We start from the raw sequence: 27,315 nt of genomic DNA, 5'->3' as shown, positions 1-27,315 counted from the left end.
ACAATGAAAGAATGAGATCGTAATTACACCATTGCAGGATATGCTTACACTACTATAAGCTGTATCGCATTAATGAAATGTATCGTTGCAATATTCATATACCTCTATAATGCTGGGTTCTTGCATGGAAGACTTCGCAGTTTGTGTAGGCGCCTTTGTCGCCGTCGACAGATGCACCAAGCGTCTCTTCGGGCGAGGCTTGTCCATTTTTTCAATGTCCTGTACAAAGAATTTAAAGTACTGCAACAAGAAAGGTTATATTACACGAATAGCAATATATTGCATTATTTCAAAGGTATCGATGTAATATCAACTTACACGTTTAGATGCGCGAGTCGTCTTAGTGTGTATCGCCGATAACTCCGAAGCAACCCCCGGCACTAATTCGAAGTCCTTTTCTTCCGTTGTCGTAGTCGCTGCCGCAATCTCCTTGTCCAACTCCTCCGCCGCAGCTGCCGCCGCCAACACCTTTTCCTTCGCGGTCGCCTCCTCCGCAGCCTCCTCCGCCGCCTTCGCCTCCTCCTTTTCCTCATCCTCCGCCGGCGCTGCAGCCGCCTCCACCTTTTCCTCCGCCACAGCCTCCACTTCCGCCTCCACCGCCACATTTTCCTCCTCATCTGCCGCTCCCGCCGCTTCCTTTTCATCCACCGTCGCCACGAAAGTTACCCCCGCCATGTCCGATTCAGCCGTCTTGGTTGCCACCGGCTCCTCTTTCGCCGGAACGTCTGTTACCGTCGCCGCCATCGGTGCCCCCGCCGCCGGCAACTCTGGTAGTGAAGATAACGGGGCACGTCTTCACATATTTGGATGACGATGTTATGCAGCTAAATTTTAAAAAATTTAAAATTGGCGTCAATTACACTAATTATTTAGAAATTACACTATTTAATTACCGTTTACACTATTACTTATTTCATCGCTTTTCATAAAGGAGTCGCCTGCGAAAAGACCAGCTTTTGGACAGTCATATTCTTCGACATTTTCTTCATATATATTGAGTGGCCGAGGCGCCGGCGGGTGGCCGCTCCGTCTCGGCTGCGAAGCCTGCATACAAATAATGCGATTCTATGTTACACTACACAAGTATATGATGCACTATTACAAAGAAATTTACACAAATACAGAACTAAAACAAGAATTTATTAATCCAAGTCTGGTACAGTTACATTATTATTGAGATGAAATATACGAATCAATCGTATGTTGAGAATGTAAAATAATAAGGGCGTCACATACGTCGGCGATTGTGTCATCGGCTTTATTCTTTCGTCCCCAGCGAGGTCGGAGATCGTACGGGCTTCGAAATCGTTTGCCCTTCCTCGGCGTGCGATTTTTAAGACACTCCTTGGGAGCCTTTGGCGGACTCTCTAGTTTTTGGCGTGCCCCATCCTTTCTAGATTTGGAAGAAGATCTCGACCGTTCTTTCCCGATTTCGGGATTCTCCTTAATGGCCGAGATCGGTGCGGGCATCACCAATACGGACGATCCTATCATTCCTTTTTAAACTCCCTGTGTCGATCGCGTAGATGATTTAGACGGTGGGGGTGTTGGTACTTGCACCCCATCGTGCCTCCTCTTCTTGCTTTTGATAATTCCAGTAGGTGTCGGGGTGGATTTTGGTGCTGGTAGGAGTGCCGGATTGCTCAGTATGCCGGCAACGGAGGTGGCAAGACTGAACACCACGGCCTCCAGATGGCTAATTGCCGCCATCACCTCTTTATAACCCCCCGGAGGTTCCTCATTTCTGGGGCGGCGATGGCGCCTCGGAACTTGAGCCACGACACCCACAAGCCGTAGTTCCTCCGGGGAGAGTTCGAGCTAGCGGCGGCACATAGTGAAGTTAAAATCCTCCTTCACTCTCGACGATCCCCGCGAATGAAGAGTCCATCTAATCGTATCCCACCTCTGGACACGAGGAAATATTGCACGGCGGGAAGGCAGAGGGCATCTGTACCCAGTGTGCTCATATATCCACACCTGATAGCAAAGACATTATTACACTAATATCAGAACGATATTACACTAGAGTTCACACAGTTACTTGATTTAAGCATACAATAGCTTAATTTGCACTATTTCAAAAATGGATTTGCACGATTACTTGAACAATAGACACTTACTGGGAGAAGCGGGGTGCATCCAAGAACGTATCCTACCCGCTTCGAATTAGGTTGCAATTTAATGGCGGCGGAGCATAGGCTGTCAATTATAAGCCGGTGTACTGCTTCCGGCCAATTGTAGCGTGCCAGTGCGGGGAGATCATCAACAAGACCCACCAGTCCTTTGGGACAGAGATTATTGGTATTGGTGAAAAGAATACAACAAAAAAGTAGAGAATAAGTAATTTGACAAAGTCGGTAATGTCCTTTTCGTCCTGCTTGGGTGACATCTCCTTCAAAACCACCTTCAGGTTCTTGCGGTCGACCTTCTTCCCCTCAAGGAAACAATTTTGAATATCCAACCCCCAATTGAGGCTTAGGTCTAGAGCTTGGCCCGACAGGGGTAATCCAAGAAGAACTGCCACCTCCTTGGCTGTGAAGCGTATGACTTGAGGGCCTATTTCGAATTCTACACCCTCCTTCTAATGACGGAGGATGAACTCCAGCAATGGCCTATCTGAGGTGATGTCGGGGAAGTGTAAGATATTACCGTATATCGTACTCTGGATAACGGGAAGATGATGCGGCTTCACGACCGACGCGTAAGTCTTCTTATACGCTCCGACGAAACACCGAGAATTCACAATGAATCTACCGGCGGGGCCGCCAGCAACCGGCCGCGAAGGCGCCTTACGGCCATCGGCAGACGATGAATCAGTAGATTGCGACAACTTCGACGCCATTGCAAGCAATGTAGATTTAGATTGGTCGTGTATTCGCCGATGGGATTCGAAGTGGACGATGGTGGTTACAAATAGAAATGCGGTTGATAGGGCAATGACCGCCGTAAGGCGGTTTAGAGGCCTTAAAAGATTAGAATAGGGTAATAGGGAGCAACAGGAGTTTGAAAGTTAGTGGGATGCTAGTATGGGCCAACTTTTTTACGAAACAGCGTAAGAGTGCATACAAAACCTGACACATTAGCACACCAAACACCCAACAGCGAGAATGTGAAATATAGTGGCATTAAATATAGCGACAGATTCGTACATTGACGTGATCGTTATACTCGAGTAAGTAGTGAAGAGGCACTGGCCGGTAAGAGAGGGGAAGAGACACCGGCGACACATCGAAGTTTCCTCGGGAGATTTCATCCCGGATTTAATCCCTGATTAAAACAATTTGTATATTCTATTACAATTCTTCTTCTTACTCTTTGGGCTCCAAAAGTAAGTTGTAATTTTACATTAATAAACTTCTTATTGCACCATTCTCAACATACTGTTGAACGTGTATTATAAAATATATGGACCATCATTAGCCAGTTCTAAATATTGTGGACTCGTTGCACCATTACTTTCAAACCATTGATCGATTACTACGATAATATTACACCATTACGTGCTGATTTGAGCTCTTTTACAGCGCGTGGCACTATTAATCGTGTTTAACGTTGTAAACTTACTCGTGTTTAACGTTGTAAACTTAATCGTGTGGTCGTTCACCAATTAGTGTAATAAATTATCTAAATGGTGCAACAACTCTCTAACCAGTGCAAGAAAAATCGTTGGTGCAAGAACTTTTTTAAAAATATTTTACTGTAAGTTGTCAGAAAACAGTGTAAGATTTTCTCTGAATTTGTTTATAATATGAATGTAAAAGTGCAACATCTATTCAAAATAATTGTATGGGCTATTGCGTCGGAAATAATAGTGTAACATCTGCTGTAATAGTGTAATACAGCTAAAAGCGGTGCAAGAATAGAATGAATTATACAGATATATTTACTATAAGGCGTAACAATGTAAAGAAAGGGATCTCTTTATTAATATACTAGCAAATTATACATTGTTTTTGATGAAAATGCAACATATAATACACGTTTTGCATACAATACGATGTTCACAACATCAACTGTAACTTTCGCATCAACATTATTAATGAACAAAATTAGGCTTTCATTTTACAAAAATACTGAATAATCATCAAAACTAGCCGGCAAATCTACGAGCACATAACATACGCTGCTGTTCCTCTATCGGAAGATGAAATGGCAAAGAGGAGAGGGCTCGCTCGGAGGGGTATGTCGAGTGCTTTATTTGCACTAGGAACTTTGGCATTGACGTTTTGGTACTATATTGTTCGTAAAGAGACAGTATAGTCAGAAAAAAATTAGAATCTATCGATAAGAATAAAGATCTGGAAGAATTTAAGAACCTGGTATAGGGTGGTGCCTCGTCGCAAATAAAGCACAGTACTTCAGATAGTGCGAATCAATCTTAACGTTTCCTTACTGGATGGTACACTTACGACCGAGCCCCTTCTTCGTCGACGTCTCCTGTGGCTCTCTCCCCTTGTCTCGTGTACCTCCATCATCGCCGTTTTCTCGTCGCCGGTTGCCCAAGTCCCTAGAGAGTGCTTTTTATATATTGTAATGAAACAAGAATACATCTGAAGAACCATTTTATAGAAAACGAAAAGGCATTTGAAGAATCGAGTCGAGCAACTCCAAGACTGGGAGGTTGCGTAACCATTTAGGTCACCGACTATTAATGCTCGTGAAATATTAGTTTTCGTCGTGAACAGAAAGTTGCTAATGCTCACCTCAATAGCCGTATTACTGTAACATCACTTAAAAATATCAATTGTTCATTCAATCGTATAATAATAGTGCAACGATAGGCTGTAATAATAGTGCAACGCCAAGTAACAAAATGCAAAAAAAGTGCAATACTGGCGCGATATTAGAGTAACATTCATTATAATAGTGCAACGTCTTTACGAGGAATAAAATTGAAGAAGCCATATTTAAACAAAACCAAAATATGTTTGAATAGTCGCTTTTACTTTTCCCGAGGCAGCTTCGATATAACCGCCGGTGTCTCCTCGCCTCACAGAAGAGACGCTATAACGTAGACATTACGCTACGTACTTTTAGAAGCATTAAATGCGCGCTGCGCTGGGAGCGTATATCCACACTATTCGCCAGACCGTGTGTTTGCTGTTCCATGAATCTATAGCACTATTATAGTGACATAGTTGCACCCTTATGAACTTAGTTCTACTATTTTACCCTACGTTGTACTATTAACCGCGTTGCGCACCGTTTCCTGTCGACCACATTGCACCATTACAATCACGGTTGTAGTCTTTTACCCTACGTTGCACTATTAATCGCCGTGCGCGTTGCACTGTTAATCCCTATCGCATTTGATGCTAGCGGCAGGCACGAAGAGTGACGTGTACGTTATATATTCGGTTAAGTGAGGAGAAGAGGCACCGGCGGGCTTGTCAGCCGACGATTCATTTTGTTTAAATATCGGTTCTTCATATACATCCCCTTTACGGAGACACAACCTTTGGTGAAGGAGGTGAATCGACAACGGCGTTCCCCGCAAGAGGAAGCGCAGTGCCGAAGTACGAGATGGAGCCTCCTCCTACTCCGCCACGCCGCTTCCTCCTGCCGGGAACGCCGTTCGTCGCCTTCGCCTCCTTGACCAAAAGTTGCGTCACCTTAACCTCGTCGCCTTTACGAAGAGATGAGTCACCGCAGCCGCCACAACGACTGGTACCAGGCTACAGTTCGTCCATGACGTTTTGGCAACAACCGTAGATGGCTGAAGCAGAGTTCGAGGAGTAGGCGGCTCGCTCCGAAGAGAGCTGAAGCAGAGTTCGTGGAGTAGGCGACTCGCTCCGAAGGGTACCATCCAACAATGAGGCGTTAAGATTGATTCGCACTATCTGGAGTGCTTTATTTGCCACGAGCCCATTGGCCCTCCTCTTATACAGGTTCTTAAATTCTTGCAGATCTTTATTGTTATTGATAGATTCTTATGTTTTGCTTATTGAACTGTCTGTTTCATGGTAGAGCGGAGCTCCAAAGGGCTTGAGGCAAATAAAGCACTCCAGATAGTGCAAATCAATCTTAACGCCTCGTTGCTGGATCTACCTTTTCGAACGACCCTCCTCCTCGTCGTAGTCTCCTTCAGCAGTCTCCTCCTCGCAGTCTCCTCCTCGTAGTCTCCTGCGGAAGTCTTCCCTAGCCTATACCTGTTACCTTAGGCTATGTGCGCGTGGAATTGCAGACAAGCTTCGATGATTACATATTTCTGTTAAATAATTATATTATGTTCAGTTTGTTATAGTTGATGTAATAGAAGGTTGCATTGTAAGCAAATCCTTTTTGTATTTTGTAAACTTCTATAAAATCGTGTACTCGGCTTTAAAGAAAATGTAATTCTTGTTCACAAATTAATGTACTCCTTACGGATTTGTTACACTATTTACCAGTTATAATATTTACCAAACAATGTTGCATTGTTTACATCATAGTATAATATAAATTTGGACCATTTTTGCACTATTATGTTCATGTTAACACTAATTCTGTGAAAATTTTGTGCTACATATCGTACTGTTACACGCTTTAGCGGAGAATCTTGAACTCTTTTGATCTGAGTTATACCACTTAAAGCCTTTTTTAAATATAAATTTTATTTCACCCATTGCACTATTATCGGCGTTTAAAGTTGCACTATTATTATACGTTGTATCCACCTCTCCAACGCACCCTTACAAGCTTAGTACGAGTCTTTTTTAAAACATTGCACTGGTATTACTACCGTATTGCACTCTTACAAGTTTCGTTGCACTCATTTTTAAATCCATTGTACTGTTATTTACCCCGTATTGCACTCTTACAAGCTTCTTTGCACTCTTTTGTAAAATATTGTTCTGTTATTCACACTGCCTTACACTATTATTCGCGTTTAACTGTGAACTTATTTAACAGTTAAAAGAACGCGTGATCTTTTATAGGAAAACTTTACACAATCGTTTAGCCATTATGTCGCGCCTCTCGAACTCCGAACCCCGCCGGCGACCGTCCAGCCCCGCCGCCGAGCTTCCTGGCACGCCGACTCTTATGTCGCACATCGCCGACCGCCCTACCCCGCAGCGACCGTCCTGCGCCGCCGACGCTTCGCCTGCATTTGGAGGGGACGCCATTCTTTTGCACTTTTAAGTTCAGATTATATTAAGAAATAGAGAAAGTAAAATTTTGACTGGTTAAGGAGAGGTTGCACTGGAACGAGCCTAGCGATGCACTGTTAGAAGGGAAGTTGCACCATTTTTCCTGGCGTTGTACTTTGCGTTGCACTATTATCCCTGTTGCGGGCCGTGCAGATTTTGTTATTTATCTTGAGTAATTATATTAAAGTCTTAAAGCCGAACAAGAAACAACGGTGACGGCGAATAGAGGGGCAGATGTGGTTCGGGTTCCGAGAAATGAGCGAGATTGCGTAAGGCGGAAGCGGCGCATTTAATGCGCGCCAGACAGTACGGCATGGTAGTAGGGTAGTATACGTATGTCAAGAAATACGCGGGAGGCTATTGTATAGGAGGGGTATTTTGGTCAGGCAGCGGAAATAGCGAACCGAATCTGCAAAAACGAAAAAGGTGGCTCGGTTTTGCAAAAGCCCAAAATAAGTGGATTTTTTATGCAAATTGGCCAAAATAATGATATTATTTCTTCCATTATATTTGAATTTGAATTTTTAAATTTTATATTTATAATTTTAAATTTAAAATTTTAACTTTTAAATATTAAAATTTAAATATTAAAATTTACAATCTCAAATTTTAAATTTTAAAATTTTAAATTTTAAATTTAAGATCAAATTTAAATTTGAAAAATATAAACTATCAAAAAATTCTAAATTTTAAAAAAATTAAAATATCAAATTTTAAATTAAAAACTTTAATTTTGAGATTACAAATTTTAAATTTAAAGATTTAAATTCTAATTGAAAACAAATTTATTTCTCACGCACACAAAACTCTCTCTCTCTCTCTCTTGTTGATGACGGTAGGGGATGACAACCGGAGGAGACGATTATCGAACTCGAACACGAGCCACGAACACTTCAAGTAATAAACACGAGCAAATACTCGTACACGGGGGAAGCCTTGAGCCACAGGTTCAGCGCTTTCCAAAGAGTAGATTTGCCCCCACACAAAGTTTGCTTCAGGTTATGACAAAGAACTCTCGGGATAGAACGAGGCGAGAGATACTCAAAAAGCAAAACTCGGAATCTCTCACGCTCTTAACTCTGAAATCTGGAAACCTTTTTTGATATGTATGAATTTTGGCACAAGAGCTTCTATTTATATGTTTTCAAAAGGTAAGTTATGTCTGTTTTGAACAGACATAATTGAAAGGTCATGTCTGTTTGAACAGACATGTCCCACAAGGAATCCTTTCAATTTTATTTTATTATTATTATTCACATAAATTTCACTAAGTAATTTGTCAAATACACATCATTAAAATTTGCAATCTAATTTCTCAACATCTCTCTCTCTCTCTCTCTCTCTCTCTCTTTCAACCTACAAGAGGTTGGAGCAAGCTTGTTCCCATCCATCCAAAATATTGTTTTGGTATAAGAGGGGGGAAAGGCCTTATCCCCCCTCTTATACCCAATTCAAATATTATCTACGTGTCCTATCAACAATTATTGTTAGTTTAAGTTGTCAAAAAACAGTGTGGAAATATCTATATTCAATATTTTTTCTCACATTTAAAATCGAGATGTTTTAATAGGCTCAAGATGTATACTTAAACTAAAAGAGAAATTTAAATGAGGCTAGCGGCTCGACGGAATTCGAGCTCAAAACCTACTGCTGTAATATGAGATAATCGTTATATTATGAAAGCTTGAGCTATTAAAGAATAATGTCTAATATTTATTTATATTTAATATGTAGAAATATATTTTTACATCCTTACCCTCCAGTGGCAGGCAGTTCCTAATACCAAACATACTAAAAGGAGATTTGAGGCCTCAGTGTCCTTTTGGTCTCGGGCTCCATTCTGAAATGTCAAGAATACATATTAGGTACAATAAGAAGGTGCGCTAAGAAGATATTCCGTTTCCTTTTGTTAAAAATATCACATTGTATATATTACGATGATTCGACATATAATATTTACGATTCTACTAGAAAATAAAGAAGCATATAGCTACATAGATTTTTCTGCAATTCCTTTTAGCCCAATAGCATTAGACAGCTTTCCATACAAAATGCGCTCTTATGTTTTATTTAGTAGAGCGTTTGACAAATAGAGATATCTACTGAAGGTATTTCAGTATAATATTTTGTTTTCAAATTTACTACACAATTTCTCAGCCAAGTGTTCGACTTGTTCATGGGCTGAGAAGGGCCGGGTTTAGCCGGGCCAGATTTTAACATGTAGAGCTTGGTCCGGTCTAGTGGGCTTCTAATAGACCCAAGCCTACACCGCCACGGGCGGGCCCTTGGGCCTAACAAGTTGAGCCTTGGGCTTATAATAATAATATAATATAAGTTTTTTTATTTTATCAAAATATTAAAATTATAAAATATTTTTTCGTCCCTCAACCTCTGCGGGGGGGCATATTTAAATTTTAAAACATTAGATAATTATTTAAAGCTAGTCGGTAATTTAGATTACTTTTGTATGTTTTTACCATCCATTTCCCTAAATAAAAAAAAAACATTCCAAATTTTTTCTGAAAGGGATAATTACGTATATACCCCTTAAAACTTATTAAATATCTTATATACCCTATCTTTCTTTTTTTTTTTTTTCAAATATATCTTTTGTATATTTCTTGGTTATTCAAAAATAACTTCGCTGTCAGTATCTGTTAAGTCATTGTGAGTTAAATCCGAATTAAATTTCTATCAGAGCTAAAGAAGTCAAAATACCTCTTTTCTCTCTAATTTAAGAACAAATAAAAAAAATTAGTGAAAGATATATTTGAAAGAATAAATTTTTAATTTTACAAAAATAATGATTATTTTTAATATTTAACAATCAGAATCCAATTTTAAAAAAATATGGAAAGAACTTAAAATATTAAAAAAAAATATTTTTCTATGTTAGCTGTATTCAAGTGTTGTGAATACAAAAGTCTAAAATTTTTTCAGAAAGGATACAAGTAACTATGGGTGGTAATCCAGCTCGCTGTTCACGAGCGAGCTCGTGTTTGACTCGAAATGAGTTCGAGATCGAATCGTTCGTTTAGTAAACGAGCCGAACACAAGTTAGGGTCGGCTCGCTCGTGTTCGGTTGGATAATAGCTCGATTACATATATTTTATATTTATATAATTTATTTAATTTATATTTATATATATAAATAAATAATTATATATATAATATATTTTTTTATTATTTACTTTTTAGCAAGATAAAAATATAAAGGCGAGCTCAATTATAAAAACTCATTTATATATAAAATTTCAATTATTTGATCAAAGAATAATGATTAAAATTTTATAAATTTAATTTTATATATATTTAATTTAATTTTTTTAACTTATTGTCCGTTGACTGGCTCGCGTTCGGCTCGTTTATTAATTTATTAACTTATTAACGAGCAGAAACATTAGCCAAATTTTTTCTACTGGACACTTTAACAAGCGAACACCAACGGCCCGCAGATTAAACAAGTCGTGAATATGAGCTGGCCAATTCGCTCGTGTTTGGGCTCGTTGGCACCCTACAAGTAACTGCCCCCTTCCAAAAAGCCCTCTCTCTCTCCTCTCTCTCTCTCTCTCTCTCTCTCTGTAACCAGTTCACTGCTCTTTTCTTCCATATCGCCCCTCGGAGCGCTCTGTTTGGCGGGAAGCGATTGAGAGAGAGAGATGCCGCCGCCGCCGCCGGCCGCCGCCACCCCCGCCCCCGCCGCCTCCGCCGCCGCAACTCCAATCTGAAGCTTCTCTGCCTCCAATGGCGAAGCCCACCCCCACCACCACCACCACCACCACCACCACCAACAACAACACTACCATCACCTTCCCTTCCTCTTCTCGCCTTCTTCCGCCGCCGCCGCCGCCGCCGCCTCCATCAGGGCGAACCATCTTCTTCGACTCCACCCTCGACACCCACCTCGCCATGCTTGTCTCCCTCGCCGACACCGTCGCCGATCTCAAGAGTATCACCTCTATGATCTAGGTTTCTTTCCCCCCTTCAATGTAAAATCCTTTTATATAAAGATTTTTTTTTCTTTTTTTTTTTTTTTTGTTTTTTGGGTTTCTTTCTATGTTATGTTGAGCAGGGAAAGTAGAGATCGAGCACGCAATTTCGTTTCCTGAAATAGGACGGATTATTGTCAGGGCGATAAAGGTGCGTCCGAGTAAATAAATGCATGCTTTTTAGGGTGGTTCTGAACCTTGTTCCTCTTTGTAGTAGGGAAAGTAGTGTTGAATATAAAATAAAATAAAATAAAATGAAATGAAACAACACCATCCTGTAGCAGCTTGCTTGCAAGTTTTCCGAGAAATTGGTTGTCTTGCCGGGTTCTTAGTTTTGGCGGATCAAAAAGTAAAGTCTCGGTCCCAGACGGAAAAGGGGAAGTGTTGAATATAAATTATGAAAAGACACTTCTGTTCTTCTGCGCCTCGGCACCTTTAACCTTATGGAGAAATTGGCTGTTTTAACAAATCTTCACCTTTTGAACAATAATACTGTTGCAATCAACCATCTGCTGAACATGACTAGATGTTCATTATTCTCGTCTCGTGATCCCATATGAGTCACACTTTGAACAAAATACTGACTTTCCCCTTCATATGCTCGGCTGAATAATTGATTCTTCCAATGGTAAATTTTACAATTTTCAAACCCAAGATGCGAATTGCAATTTAGGCAAACTTCAGGTGTGACACTCAAGGCCGCTGAATAGTCCCACATGCGATAGCCAAGGGCATGGAGTAGGGTATATAGGGCCCAGTAGGTTATTAGGGCTAGGGTGCTACAGTTAAGCGAGCCGTGGGCTCGAGGATGGGTGAACCCCTGGGACGTGACATCAGGTGGTTATTTATTTATTTATTTATATTTGGGTATTACCTTTGGGTCTTTGTGAAAATTGGGTTCTAAGTCGTTGCAGGTGAGGAAGAAAGGGTGCTTCTACCACTTGGCTGATTCCATGCCAGTTCAAAGTGCAATCAGTTGGATGAAAGAAACTCAGTTTCTGTATCTCGAAGCTGTGCCAACCTCTGCAGCAAAACATCAAGCAGGTGGTGCTCAAAATCCGACAGTTGAGGATGGTGGGAACTTGGAGCAGGACCGAAAAGATCATTCTGATCATAAATTGAATGTGCTTCTGGGATCCTCTGGAAGCGAGAATTGCGAGCTTAATGAGGTGCCTGTCTTGGATGAGTCGTTGGGCAAAGGTAATTCCTGACTATAATTAGGAAATGCTGGATATTGCTATTGTAAATATTAGTTTTGTCTTTTTAATTTAATTTGTCACAGGTGATGCAGCTATTATACCAATAAACCAAACCAACTCGAAAGAGGCGGTGACTTTCCATGCATATAGTAATTCATCTCTATCCAATATCGATAGAATCGTTATTGAGAAAGAAAGCTTGGGCAAAGAGAAGTCTAGAGAAAGGAATGGCGTCTTAGAGGAAACTCGTATGTTGGGTGAAAATTGTGTTCCTGATGGAGGGGTAAAAGATGTTCAGGATCGTACTGACCTAGTAGTTGATCGAGAAAAAGATCACGGACAGGAAGAACGTAGGAATTCTAGTGTTGAAGCTAATGATGAATCCACTGCACTTGTTGTTAGTGAGAAGGAAAAATCAAGTAAAGAGAGCTCTGGAGAAAAGGATGAGAGCGAAAAATCTAGTAAAGAGAAGTCTGGAGAGAAAAATGAGGTCTTAAAGGAAAATCGCATAATCGATCAACACCCAGGGCTTGTTTCTTCTCCTGAGAAGAAAAGGCATAAGAAGGCAAAGGTTTCCTCTTCTTCTGAGATGCTGTTGGAAGAGCCTGTTAGAGGAATTAACTCTCAAAGTAGAGGAGAGGCATCCGAACTGGGAACAGTTCCTATGGAAGCAAGCACTCATGAGCAGCACGAAAGTGAGATGGCCCATTCAAAAGAGCTAACCGGCAACAAACCCATTGGAGAACCTGCATTACCCAACTATCCAGATGATAATGGAAAGAGAAAGAAAAGGAGAAGGCGATCGTCAAAGTCTAGCAAGGAACTTGAGTCTGGAAATCAATCTGATATTGTTGATGCTCCTTTTGATGGTGAGAATGCAAAACAATTTCCAAAAGCTGCTACAAATGATAATTCGTTGGCCAACATGGAAGCTGTTATTTCCGCGATCGAACAATCTATACAAGACAATCCTAAAGAAGCAGTGGAAAACAATCATGAAGAACTTAACAAAGAATCTGATATCATGACTGTTTCTGATAAGGACACCCGAAATGGAGCTAATGCTGATTCTGCAGATCTTGGCCTCCCTGATCCTTTGTCAACTAAGTCTAATGATTCTGATGACAAACCTCACGATCGATCTAAGGATAAAAGAGATGGACTATCTACTGATGTATTACGTGAGGACTTTCAGGTAAATGCTATAGCAGAAGTCACTGATCTGAACCAAGAAATTCCGTCCGATGGTAACTATTCAAAATTTTCTAAAGAATTAAATGATGCAGACATACTTACGAAATCTGTTCCGGAAAGAAATAATTTGGAAGTTGAGCCTGAGGTTCCTACGCGTTCACTTGGACGGAGGAAGAAATCCAAGAATGACCCATCAAAAGTTTCATCACGGAAGTCTGATCCTGCTAATGCTTTAGACAATGCGACTGAAGAGATTTCTAAAGAAGTTGATGATGTGAGGGCTTCTGTTGATTCCAGGGATAGTAATTACTCTACAAAATTATATACTGTAGAGCCATCTGATGGTAATGCTAAAATTGTAAAGCGTCGAATGAGAAAAGATTCAGCAAAACATATTGAACCTAATGACCACGCAATTATTTACTCTTCTAGTGATAAAGGAAAGTATGCCACTGAAAAGAACTACATTGGAACTGTGGATGACCGCGATGATGGTCAAGATAAAGAATCTAAGGAGGCTGATGTGTGTATAGAAGTTGTGGCTCCAGTGGATTCCACAGTAATGGGTTTTGGGAGTCCTCCTGATAAGAAATCACGCCGCAGAAGGAAAAAGGCTTCCAAAACAGAACTTCAAAATCAGGATGCTATTGCACAAGAAGTAACCGACCCTTTGGGGAAAGGAGTTAATGAAGAAAAATCCAAAGAGAGACAGGAAAACAATGATAGGGTTTCAGCTAAAGCACACAGAGGTACTCCAGAGGATTCGGGTAATAAAACTTTTATTCAGATGCTTCATAACAAAGCCAACTAAACTTATCTCTTTTTTTTTTTTCCTTTTTTTTTTCTCTTTGTGTTGGGCTAAGTATGGTTTGTCTAACAAGTACTATATTGCTCATCATGTGGCAGAAAGGACGTTGCAGGACTATAGGGAGGATTCACTAGGTGATACTCATGGGAATGCCAGCAAAGAAGCTCCTGAGGCAGGGAAATATAACAGCTCTGCAGATTGCGTTGAAGCAGACGAGCCAATGGTTAATCGGAGCTCGGATAGTGATAGAATCAATTTCGTTGATTATTTTGCCCCCAAAAAGGTGCACGAACCTTCTCCAGAAGATCCACTGGCCACAGAGGCTGAAACCATGAAGCAAAATAAGGAGAAAACGAAGAGAAAAAGAAAAACAGACATAAATTCACAAAGTTCAAACCCTGGTCTGGTTAATTCTTCAAATGAACAGCCAATGATTGACAGGAAGATTCATGATACTGATACTGGTAGTCGTTCATTGGTTGATACCACAGCACAGCAAAGAGCTAAGGAAACAAAAGTAGGAAAAGCATCTAAAGAAAAAGCTGTTAAGAGCAACAGTAAATTTGATGCAGACCTTGGTCAGACCTCTTCTGCTTTGATTTGTCCAGTTGAAAACAAATCTCAGGAATCTTTATCGTCCAGGAAACAGCATCGTAAAGATGCGAATAAACTAAAGGAAAAGATGTCTGAATCTGAGAAGCACAAACATGTCAACAATGACATTGGCACAATTTCCATTGACTCTGCAAAAGAAGTCCCACAACATGGGAATGATAATGCACTTGTCAAAGCTTTTTCTCTCAGTGCATCTGCATCTCAGAATAACTCCTTTTCCCGTACTGATCCACATCATAACGAAACAATTACTGATCTAGTAGCATCAAGTGACAGCACGGAAGAAGATACACCATCTCTGGCAAAAAGATATAAAGTTGCTGTTAGGAAGATTCCACATAGAAGATTAGTGAATGCCCTGGACAGTTCAACACAAGAGAAGACTACAGGAGCTAGCTCTGTTGCAATCTTCCATGGTGCTACAAGTGATAGTTCTGAGGATGAAAGTGACATCATTAATAGAACTGCCATGGAAGCAACTTCAGATAGTTCATCTACATCTGCTGACTCAGATGGGGACCATGATGTAGGAAGGCAGCAAAAAGGTACTGGTTGTTGTTACAATGTTTCTGTCAAAATTAATACGAAACTACTTTGTCATAAATTGGAGCTAAATCATTTTGTTCTTAGATTTGCTTATCAAACATGATGTTGGCATCATTTCCTTCGTATTATTTCCTCCACCTTTAGTTGTGTTGTAGACACCAAGGTCACATCAAGTAGTAAGCCAACAAATTATGAACTGCAATTTGATGAATTTTTTGCTTTAAGCACATTATCATTGTCTTACAAGTTACATCGCATGATTATTTTGTAACTTTTATAGATGGCAGTATGCTGTCTCTTCACTTTGTCATACTAGTTGTGCCCTCTTTGATGGGCTAGCTTTTTTTTTCTTCCAAAGTTCTTTAAGTGTGCATGAGTGCATTTAAGCTTCTTCAATATGGAGGTTGGGTGGGAGAGGAATGTGCATCTGATTAAAGGGGTATCATGTTAGCAGTATGTGGTTGAGAGATTTGTTATTTCCTTTGTTTTTTGATCCATTAATATTCTCCTCAGCCTATTCTCCTCAGCCTAGTTTGGTTCGGAGGTAAAGTGGGGATAACGAAATTTATCCCCACTATTCTGCTAAATGGCGCATTTTTTTTGGCCGGGATAAAATAATCCCGGTCAAACCTAACTATTTTTGGTTATCCCTATTCCACTCTTTTGGTGGAATAGTGCTATTCCCAGGTTTAATTACAAGCTTTATTAATATTATAAATTGAATTAAAGTAAATTATGTAGACATGATATATTATTATAACAAATTATTTTTATTATAAATTGATTAATTGTTTATGAAATTATTAATTGTACTATATTATTACATTTTATTGTACTTATTTATTATAATAAATTATACGTAAATATTATAATAAATTATTTTTATTAAATTTAAGTTGAATTAGAATTTAAAACAGAATAAATTATTTTTATAATAAATTATTTTACTAAATCATATTTTCTAATAAATCATTTCCTATTAAATATTAAAATATATTTTTTTACTAAATTAATTTTATAATAAATAATTTTATTAAATCATATTTTATATCAAATTTAGCCATCACTTTTTTTTTTTCACTATCCTCTACTGTTTCATAAAATTAAGCAAACACAATTTAAATTATTCTTGAGAATAGCAGTATTACAAACCAACCCAACTTTTTTTTTATTCTTGACTTTTCCAAAAAAATAAGCTATTCTAGGGATAAAAAAATTTATCTCAATGTTCGCTATCCCTGAACCAAACGAGCCCCTATTGTCTAGAATTGAAGCATATTTTAGGCAAATTGTCCTTACATTGTTTAAATTTCCATACACTGGTTTTCATTATGACCCAATTTTTCTGGCTAGCTTCTTTCTTTTAAAGCTTGTATGCAAGGTATCGATGTTGAAATAATGTTCAGGGTTCTATGCCTTGTTAATTTTGTCTTCTATTGTTTAATAAGATGAATGCTGCAGCTTTTTACAATCGGACTTCTTTATATCTAGTTGATGTGGCTTCTCAAATTGTCGTTTCTACCTTTTACCATACATTGCACCTAATGCAACTTTAGATTGCATTGCTAGTACTTGCAACTTAAAAACTTTCCTGCACTAGAATTATACCTTATCCTTTCCTCCATTCATCTTTTGTATTCTTTGCTACAATGCTCAGCTTGGTGTTTCTCTCATTGCTGTTAGGGCTAAACAACATAAAAGAAAAAGAGTGCTATTGCATCCGACCTAAATGAGTCGCATTTTCAAATATTTTGCTTTTAATCTAGATATTGGGCTTTCGAGTAGTATGTGCCATAGTTCAGAGAACCATTTTATTCGTGCAAATGCTCTTGTTTCTTATTGTTGCATGCACTTGTGGGGGTAATTGACCATTTTTCTGTTGCCTTTTCTTACTACATATCAGCCTTTTTGCTAAGCTAGTCTTAAGGCCAAATGCTTGGCAATTATATCTTGTATTCGACCCTTTTTTGCCATAATTTGGATTTATGTTTATTTGAGATTATTTCAGTCTCTTTAGGCTCCGTTTGGTTCAGGGTTAAGTAAGAACTAGTTATTCCGGGGATAGGGTTAAGTTCAGGGTTAAGGTGGGGTTAGAGTAATTTTGTGTTTGGTTGAGAATTGGGTTTGGTCTAGGTATAAGCAAAATAGTGTTTGGTTGGAGTAAGTGGAATAAAAAGGATAGTGGGTTGTTATAGAGATAAAAAGATCAAAATATCCCTCACAAGAAATCTATGTAAATAAGAGCTTTTAATTTTTGCATTTAAATTTAGATGATTGCAATTTTTTTGGGGGTCAAATTAAATTAATTTTAGCATAATTTGTTACCAATATAATTTTTCACTATTATTTTGTGACTTTGAAACGACCAAAATTTTTCAAAAATCTATTCTAAAATTTTCTTGAGTTCAAATTACAAATACTTTACCCAGTTTTTTGTAAAAATCATTAGCTACATATGAAAACAATTTTGAGGTAATTGGCGAGATTTGAGCTGAAGGGCCAAACAGTGCGGGTGAATGAAAAGCAAAACAATTGGCGAGATCTGAGCCGAATAGCAAGAAGGGTGGCAGCACGAAGCCTCCCCGACGGTGACGGAAATAGAGGAAATACCCTAAACCGAGACCAAGAGGAAACCCCCAATCGCTTCGGCTGTCGGTGAAGCCTTTATGACCAACGGCGACGAGGAGGGGGATGAGGTTTTCGGGGGAGGTGAAGCCTTTACGACTGATGGCGACGAGGTGAAGCCCTTACGACCAATCGCTTCGGCCGGAGGGGAAGCCCTTGCGACCAACGGCGGCGAGGAGGGGGGATGAGGTTTTCGGGGGAAGAAGAAGAGATGAAGGGGGGTGAACAGTAGCTACGCAGGGTATTTTGGAGGCAGGGGTCGTCCACAGTAGCTACGCAGGGTTTTTTAGAGGGGGGGGGGGTGGGGGTGGCTAAGTCCTATTCGGGGGGTGGGTGGAGTTAACAAAACCACCCCTATCGGTTATCAGGATAACCGATAGGGGTGGGTTTGTTAACTCCACCCCTATAATTTTTTTGTTTGTGATTAAGTTCGGGTTAAGGGTTATCACCCCCCCCCCCCCCCAACCCCGAACCAAACAGAGTGTTAGAGTTTAGACCAGGATTGCACATGCCGCCGTGCTGAGGCTGTGCGGCACGTAACATAGGTCGTGCCGACGTCGTATCAACATAATGGATTTTTTTACATTTTTTTGGATCTTTTTAAATTTTGAGGTAAAAACTTTTACAATAGATCTTGTAAATCTTCTAACATTTAAAGAAATTAGTTAGTTCCATTGCATCGTAAGCACCAACTTTTAGTGAAGAAATACAAATAAAAAGATAGCTTCCAATTTTTTTTAGCATTTTTTAGATCTAGTGATTTCATACATGGTAGTGCTTTCCTATAAATTTTTATCCAGTTATGATTCTGATTTTGGTTTCATGCATATACTTTCATAATATACATAAAATGATTTTTCTTTAGTTAATAAGATTATTATGACTCTATTCTTACTTAATTATGTGAGATGTAACCTTTAAAGATATTAAAACACTCTAAAAAATTAATTTTTCATGACAATTCAATTAAGAAAACCCTTGCCTGCCATCATGCCGCTGTGCCGTGCTGCTGCCACTGGCATGGGCCATGCCAGTGTACGGCAATCCTTCCTTTGGACATATGGTAGTGGGGCTCAACCATTATCTCGCCGTGTTTGCTAGAATATTGACCTTTGACTAATGCAGTATAAGAAAAAGACTGGCTGTTTATGGTCAAATTCTTTTCTCGTCATTGTTTGGGTGAAACTGCATTTTATCCCCTTTACCATTTATTGGTCTGCCGGTTTCCTGAACTCAGTTCCCAGTAAACAGATTGGTCGGTTTGAAATATGAGGCATACCTCCATTGTCTTTTAACTAGCAGGTTCTTTTGGACTAGAAGGACAGAAGAGGTAGAAAGGCCATGAAATTTTCTTTTGCATCTTTTGTTATTTCCTAATGTTGATATTGAATTCTTAAGGAAAATTCTTGTTATTGTCAGCAAATAACTAACTTTTATTAGTGGTAGCTGTCATGCTACTTAGGTGATGTTGCTAGGGTTACCGATGTTAAGTTTGGCTTCCTTGCCGCATCTTGTTTTTGCTTTGTCTTCCTTTTCTTTTGTCTTACCACCCTTTGGTCAATCTTTGGGTTCGTTTATAATTGTTCTTTATCAATGAATTTCTTGTTTCATTTTCCAATGGTTTCTTTTTGCTGCGTTTGGTTATTGGAGTCATCAGACAATTTCATATTGTTTGTGCAAGAAAATCATTTTTTATAGCACCAGGATGCTCTTCCAGTTTTCTTAAGCATCTGAATATATATGTTTTCCTGTATTAATCACAAACCCCCTTTGCAGAAGCAATATCTAGTAACTTTGTCAGAATGTACTGGAGGTTTTTAAAACTTTTTTGTTGTATAATTATTATGGCAGGAATTTCTTCTGCTGCTCGTGATAAGAAAGAGAGGAAAGCTGATGATGGAGGCATCAGTCTTTCACAGTAAGTACCAACTTTAAAGCTGATAACATCAGTAGTCCTGTACTTCCATTCTATGCTTGGAATATATAAGTTTCCTATACTGAAAAATTACGTTTCTAACCCGAATGAAATTAGAAGGTTGTTTTTTGCCCGGTGGTTGTTCACATTCAGATAATGCTGAGGTATTGAATCCTTTCAGCGTCTTCTGAGTTGGCAAATTTATTTAACCGTCCATTTAGATGTCTTTTATGTTGCAAAATCATATAATTTGTGTTTGAGGGGAGATAATTAAGAGTCTAAGGAATAATGTAAATAGTCACAAGATGAAGGATCTCTTCTTCTCGTGCTGGCAAGTGGACTTCTGATAGTTGTGCTTTGTCTTTTTTCAAAGATTCCACTGTTCTTTTGCCATTTGTGAAGGAAGTTCAAGTAGAATCGAAATCCTTTCCCTTCTGTAATATTAGTAGATCAGGCTCGTCAGTCCATATTAAACTTGATGAACTTCAGAAGAATGTTGCTGCTCCATATCTGATTCTATTAAATTTGCAATCATTGAGATTCATCTTTCATTGTTAATTTTACTTTGGAACATTCTCCCGTCAGGTTATGAAATGCGTAAAAAATCTGAAGTATGCAGAAAAAGTTTACTGATTGGATTTTAATCAATTTCATCTGATAAAAACAGCAAAGAAATACTGTACACAGAATTATTATTCACTTGCAGACATGCCTCAAGATTTTTAGCATTGTTTTGTGGAGCCTTGTTTTTATTTTTTACTCTAGTGTTACTTCCTTGGTCACAGCAAGTCTCAAAGATGTGGATTAAGAGTTATATGATCTTTCTGATGCCTCATTTTGGACAATTGTACTGCTCTTTTGAGCCATTAATCATTTGAAGCTACTGCATGTCAGTCTCTTTGACTCTCCTTACAAATATCTCAAAATACGACTCTTATGCTACCTTAATATTACATTTTTGTACCTTCCTCTATCTTTTATCCAACTAACGAGTGAAAACAGTAGCAGCCGTATATTTTAAGTAACAATACTTTGAATTTGCATTCACGTGGCAAGTATTAGGTGTTAATGGTTTAAGCTTGTCCACTGGGTTGCGTAACTTACAACTCATAGGAAGTTAAGAGCAGCCTTTCTTGTAACAGGGTTAATGTTTGGTACTCCTTGCCCTTCTTGAATGATCCTATATGAAGCTTCAACCCCTGTGGGACCCCCAGTATCCAAAATCTTTTCACTTGTATGTGGACTTATAGGTATGCATGATCTCGTTTTTCTGTTGATAGCTTTGGAAGGATGGAACGGTTCATTTTATTGAACCATTCTTTTTTTGTGTTGTTATTTGGTATCATTTTTCCTTCTCTTCTGTTTAACGAGTTGTCATAGTAAGTAATTTAGCAACCTTCTGTTTCTAATTTAGGTTGAGTGGTGCAATTTTGTTTGTCAAGCAAGTACTTGAAGTGCAGCTGACTCGAATCGATATATCAAATATGATTAACCCTCTTACCTACTGCACGAACAGGTGTAGGATTTGTTCAGGAAATGCACTTTCACGTTAAACATGTGCTTGAGTAAATGGTGGGTATACAAATGTACCTTATGTAAATCTTCGGAATTCGTTGCCAATCCAGAATTAGTTATTGATTCGTCATCTCTACTCTTTATGATCCTTTATATTTAACAATATGTGCTTAGCTGAAGTGAAACTTAAGGTTAAGGTAGTGAAGGCTTGTGAAAGAGTGACAATCTTCTGTGCCTGTCTGTGACCTGACATTAGTTATTTAGTAAATGGTAGCAAAGTTATGGCCAGCGAAATTACAAGAGAGAAAAGCTTCACAGCTAAGCTCTAGGTCTATTAAGGAGAGATTGATTAAGCTAAACGTATCTTGCTCCTCAAACAGCATTAATGAATAGTATAATGTGGCGAAAAAGCCTGAGGAAGGTGGAAGTATGGAGACATATACCGAAAATATAGGGACTAAAGCTATGTATCACGGACACGGGCTATAAGCCTCGCGTGTCCGTGTCTGATACACGCGTGTTTATGTCGGATTCATGTCCGACGCAGACACACCATTGATGCGCCTTCATAATGCGTCCCGTTAAAAAAAAATATATATTTTCTACCTTACTTTTTTTTATACATATATAATATAAGATAATAGATATTTTGGCTTTTTGATGAACACATGCAAACTCTTTTTAGACAATATATATAAAATTATATATGGTGGAGACCTCCTTTCCTTAAAATATATGAACTATTAATAAGAATTTTATTAAGTTTCCATTCCTATGAGAAATATAGTAATATTTTGGCAAAATTAATACTTTATATATATTATTAGGTATATATTATTATATTAATAAGTCCATCTGTTTTCTTGTTCTTAGTTTTTTGAAGCTGTCGAGTCGTCGTGTCTGAGACGTGTCGTGTTCCATATCTGTGTCCGTGACGCCTAGCACTATAGAGAGCATCTCTTGTTTTTTTTGGTTTTTTGAGTTTCTTACCGTCTGAATACTGCCTTTCATTTTCAAAGACTACTTGATGTATTTTGTTAAACCACTTCTGTCAGCATTCTCTTTTTCAGTTGATATAGTCCACATCTCAATTTTACATAAGAAATTTAGTGAATGTGTGCTGACGAAAAGAAGTTGCAGCTATTTTACAGTTGAGACAATTTAAATTGCTATATCTTGCTTTATCAGATCATCAAATGGGCCCAAAAAGAAGCTGCCCCTCGGTACAATTCTCAGGAGTTCAAGCAGCTACAAAAAGGCAAAGCTGACGGCGTCCCAGTCGCAAGCTGATGATTCTGAGAGTCAACCTGTCGATGTAGTCTTGGAAACTCAACCGGACCTCGACTAAATCGGGAGCCTCGAGCAAATTAGGTACCTGTTATCCTCAAATTTTGCAATTTTTTGGTTGTCGGGAAGGGTTATTAGTTGCATATTCTCATGTTGATGCTTTTGTTCTACCTGCACTGTTCTTGGTCTTCATTTAAGAAACTCTGTTGGTTTTTTGTGAGATTGTGATGGTTTCTTTTTTGGTGATCAATTTTTGTCCCTTTGTCCTTAAATCTCTTGAGAGAGTAATGAGATTGAACATATATACCTTTTGTGGCATGGGTTCGCGCCGATACCTTATTTATAAAATGATATTTTTTGCATTGTTTCTTCGCTATCTTTTTCTAGTTCTTTCTCCTTTTGTGGTAAAAAGTTTTATAAAAATATTTTTATACTTTAAATATGTAGATTTTGTAGATTTTATAAATCTCCTAGTATTTGGAGCAGTTGGTAAAAAAAATATAAGTAAGAAGATTTTTTTTTTTTTTTTTNGATACCTTATTTATAAAATGATATTTTTTGCATTGTTTCTTCGCTATCTTTTTCTAGTTCTTTCTCCTTTTGTGGTAAAAAGTTTTATAAAAATATTTTTATACTTTAAATATGTAGATTTTGTAGATTTTATAAATCTCCTAGTATTTGGAGCAGTTGGTAAAAAAAATATAAGTAAGAAGATTTTTTTTTTTTTAATTTCTTTTATCGTTTCAGACCTAGTGAATATAATCATGGTAGTGTTTTTCTTTAATTTTTGTCCAGTAGGATTTGGATTTTAGTATTGTGCATATACTGAATATGATTTTTTTTTTAGTTATTAAGATGTTCGCCTCTATTCGTACTAAATTATGTGAAATATACTGCTAAAAATTATTTTTGTAGCCACTAGAGATATTAAAATACTATAATAAATTAATTTTTTTATATAAAAAATATAACTAAAAAATAAATGCTGATGTACGCCAATGTGGTAAAAAGTAATATGTGATTATGATGTTCTCAAGTGGAATATTTTCTCGGATAAAGAAATATTAAAAGTTCATGTTCCAATGATCTATTTTTAGGCAACTAATTGGATTGCCTGGAAATGTTGCTAAAAACCTTTTTAAAATAAATTAGACCGAGTTTGAGAATGTTGTGGCTAAACACATTGTGATACTGTAGAGGATGGTTAAAAAAAAGTTCAAAACTATTTTAAAATTTTCTTTTTTACATGCCACAAAATGTTGATTAGGGATGTCAACGGGTTAGTTTGGGTGTTAGTCCTGCAGAATTAGTAGTAGTAGTTAGTAGAGGAAGAGTGGAAAGGTAGCAACTTTACGCGGTAGAAATGAAATAAAAGGCAGTAGCAAGATGGGAGGAGCGAGGCCGGTGAGCTGGCTGGCGAGACGGTGCTTGGGAGAACTCCGGTGGGATGACGGGGCAGGGCAGAAAAAGGGGCGATTAGGGCATCCTCTGAAATAGAGAAGAAGGGGGAGATCGCGATCAAGATCGAGATTGAGAGGAGAGATCCGACCGAATCTGGAGGTTGGGAAGTGGTAATACTCAAGCTGCTGGCGGATCGGGTGGTCGGATTCTTGGAGCGGGCGAGAACGGCGGACCCAATGCCCGCCCTTCTGCCGGTCGGATGAGAGGAGGGACCCGATGACCGTTCGCCCGATTTTAGTGATACTCATGGACCTGTGATAAGCCCATCCGAGACCCATCAACCGCCGAAAATCAGCCCATCAGGCAGGCCCACACTCTAATTTACCATTTTTGCTGTTTAGCTCTCTCTCATAGGATAGTTTTACTCTATTTTCAGTACAAGTTGTTAGAAAGTATATATATATATATATATATATATATATATATATATTATATATACAAGAATGCAATTGCAGCAGGACATGAATGAAATTAGTCGTTTCTTTTCCCAGTTCACCTTCTTCTCCTCTTCCTCCCTGCTCTCCTCAATTCCACACCTCTCTCAGCTTTCCTCTATCCTCTCCTCTATCCCTCTCAGACTAATCTTCCAATTCCCCCCTAATTTCCTCACCTTACTCGAGATTAGTAGGGCGAATCTTAGCTCGGGCACCCATCGTCCTTCCCGCCATCCTCATCTCAGCGATATCTTGTCATCGACGGGTTGCGGGTAGTCCGGGACCTTACATTGGGTCGGGTTTTCAAAAACTCAAAACCGAACCCGACAACCAAAATCGAAATCCGAACCCGGACCTAAACCCAAACCCCGCGGGTTTTAAAAATCCATTTCCACATCCAACCTCGACCAAAAAGCCGAAACCAAACCCCAAATCGAACCCAAAAGCCCGAACTCGGATAGAGAAGAAGAGGCTGGTTAAGGTTTGGATGATAATATGGCTATTTTCTTTACCGTTGGATGGAGATCAAATAGATTAAAATTATTAGAATGTTTTATATAAATAAATAAATAATATAAAAATTATTCAGGTTCGGGCTCGGAGTTGGGTTCGGGTTCGGGTCGGGTGCATACAAAATTCATATCCGTATCCGAATCTATCGGATTTTTATTTTCTATACCCATAACTGAATTCATATCCGTTTAACTCGGATAAACCCGTCCCGTTCAGGTTTGGATTTGGATAATATGTTGGTAATCCATACCCATTAACATCCCTAATGTTGATAGGAATGGCCAGTACAACAGCATGAACTAATATACTTCTTCACAGAAGCTTTTATCACTATTTTATTGCATGTGAAGAGGAAGCTCTTCGGAAATTTTTGAAGTATCAAAGTAGGTACGTTTAGTCACTACATTACTTGGGTTTAATCCTTTTTTACTTAATCTTATTTAGTAGATTTAGGATAGATTTAGTAGATTTCACTCCAACATGTCTATTTTTACCGTTCAATTGCTTTTTTAGAATATAATCACAATGCTATCAAAATTGGTTTTTTACTATACCGATCGTTTCTAGCGTAAGTGGCAAAAAACTTGGTGATGGGTATTCGAGATCCCAAGTTTAAATTCTAGTTGATTCATATTTCCAGCTGAGTTTATTTCTAAAAGAAATAAACGAAGTGGGTAGCAAGCTATCGTTCTCTCTCAAAAAAAAAAAAAAAAAATTGTATCCCTATGTTCTACAAGCATGCTTATAATTAATTGCTTATGTTATATACCATACAGTCAAAAAAATAAAAAAGAATAATTATTATTTGTTGATCAATAATGACTTAAAAGTCTAGAAAATAGAGAAAATAAATACTTTATATAATATGTGGTGGAAGAAAGATGATTGCTGACAAAGAAAAGNAAAAAAAAAACTTCTTGGCTTTTTTCTTGTAGTGGGTATGGAGCGTGGTGGCCCTTCCAAGAGAATAAAAATTGTTTTCTTTTTCTTCCTTTTCGCTTACCATGCCACCTCCCTCACCCTCTACCTTAACCACCTCATGCTTTGTAGAGAAAAAGGAAAGGGAGAATTTTTTTTTTTTTTATCGGTTTACTAAAAATCTAGACCTACTCTTCAAACTCCAAAAAAATAGTTTATTTTCGAAAAGCACAAAACCAGTGGTCTAAGACTTTGTTTGGGATTACGGGGATATTGCGTTACGTGCGGCTAGGATTGCGGGGATATTACGTTACGTGCGGTGAGAAAGTACGTTAGAAAAATATCCTGTTTGTTTCCGTACGTAATATTGCGTTCCACATATCGCAATGAGTCGGTTACGATATATTTTCTACGGTCCCACCGAAGAACGCAGAAGCATATCTCTCCTCAACTCTATTTTATCTAATAGCGTTCGATAGGCCACAATGCCAAACTAAGCCTAAAAAGGATAAAATTATAATATAAGTTAATTTAAATAACATATTAAGATATTTTTATTTTATAAAATTAAAGTTGGGCTGATTAAAATTTTAATTTTGTATAGGACCTTTTTGCGAGTCGGATGGCGATATTTCACAAACGAGAAATGGTTAGGGGTGGAAACGAGCCGAGCTCGAGCCAGCTTATGTCAGCTCAAATTCGGCTTGAAATTAATTTCGAGCCTAAATCTAGGCTCAAGCTCGGCTTGAAATTAATTCGAGCCGAGCTCGAGCGACGAAATTAAATTAAACCCGGTAATAATAACCAGGTATTTTATTTGGGTTGTTCATGTTGGCACGTTAACTCGGGTTGAGATTTAAATGTATTATGTGAGAGAGAAAGTCTGAAAGTGACAACGTGTATTGGGATTTTGTACTATTGTAAGATTAAAAGTTTAGGGATTAAAAAAAAGGGAGAGAGAGAGAGAGAGAGAGAGAGAGAGTAAGAGGGAGTCTGGGACAGTGGGATCGAGTGTAAAGAACGTTAATAAAACATAAAACTTGACAACCTGTATAACATAGTTTAACATCCATTACAAGATATTTTTAATTTGATAACTAATATATTATAGTTCTTAAAGTTAGCCGAGTAAATCTCGAGCTCGAGCCAAGCTGAGCTTTAATCCG

At 38.4% G+C, this 27,315-nt stretch overlaps 2 protein-coding genes across 9 annotated transcripts; one reads left to right on the top strand and one right to left on the bottom strand.

The window, feature by feature from the left end:
• Positions 70–744, bottom strand: LOC109726323 (uncharacterized protein CG45076-like). Its single transcript, XM_020255861.1, has 2 exons — positions 319–744; positions 70–219 (listed from the first exon to the last, which is right to left on the bottom strand). Exons 1-2 carry the CDS (start codon positions 742–744, stop codon positions 70–72), a joined length of 576 nt encoding a protein of 191 aa, XP_020111450.1.
• Positions 10,698–23,199, top strand: LOC109726370 (transcriptional regulator ATRX-like). 8 transcript variants are annotated; one of them, XR_002220491.1, is made up of 8 exons: positions 10,698–11,079; positions 11,203–11,270; positions 12,034–12,319; positions 12,402–14,279; positions 14,419–15,480; positions 19,958–20,024; positions 21,164–21,271; positions 22,725–22,851. XR_002220491.1 is itself a non-coding variant. In XM_020255907.1 (7 exons), the coding sequence occupies exons 1-7, from the start codon at positions 10,875–10,877 to the stop codon at positions 22,882–22,884; spliced, it is 3,708 nt and encodes a 1,235-aa protein (XP_020111496.1). In that variant the 5' UTR covers positions 10,698–10,874; the 3' UTR covers positions 22,885–23,199. The 8 variants fall into 8 exon arrangements, 7 of the variants coding, with proteins under 7 accessions (XP_020111496.1, XP_020111497.1, XP_020111495.1 ...); XM_020255907.1 differs by lacking the exon at positions 21,164–21,271 and having other exon boundaries at positions 12,402–14,261; positions 22,725–23,199; XM_020255906.1 differs by lacking the exon at positions 21,164–21,271 and having other exon boundaries at positions 10,699–11,079; positions 12,411–14,279; positions 22,725–23,199.

The sequence above is a fragment of the Ananas comosus genome, linkage group 21, assembly GCF_001540865.1.
Source record: "Ananas comosus cultivar F153 linkage group 21, ASM154086v1, whole genome shotgun sequence".
Taxonomy (NCBI): Eukaryota; Viridiplantae; Streptophyta; class Magnoliopsida; order Poales; family Bromeliaceae; genus Ananas; species Ananas comosus.
Note: the sequence above shows the minus strand (reverse complement) of the source record. Positions and strands in the feature narration are given on the sequence as shown.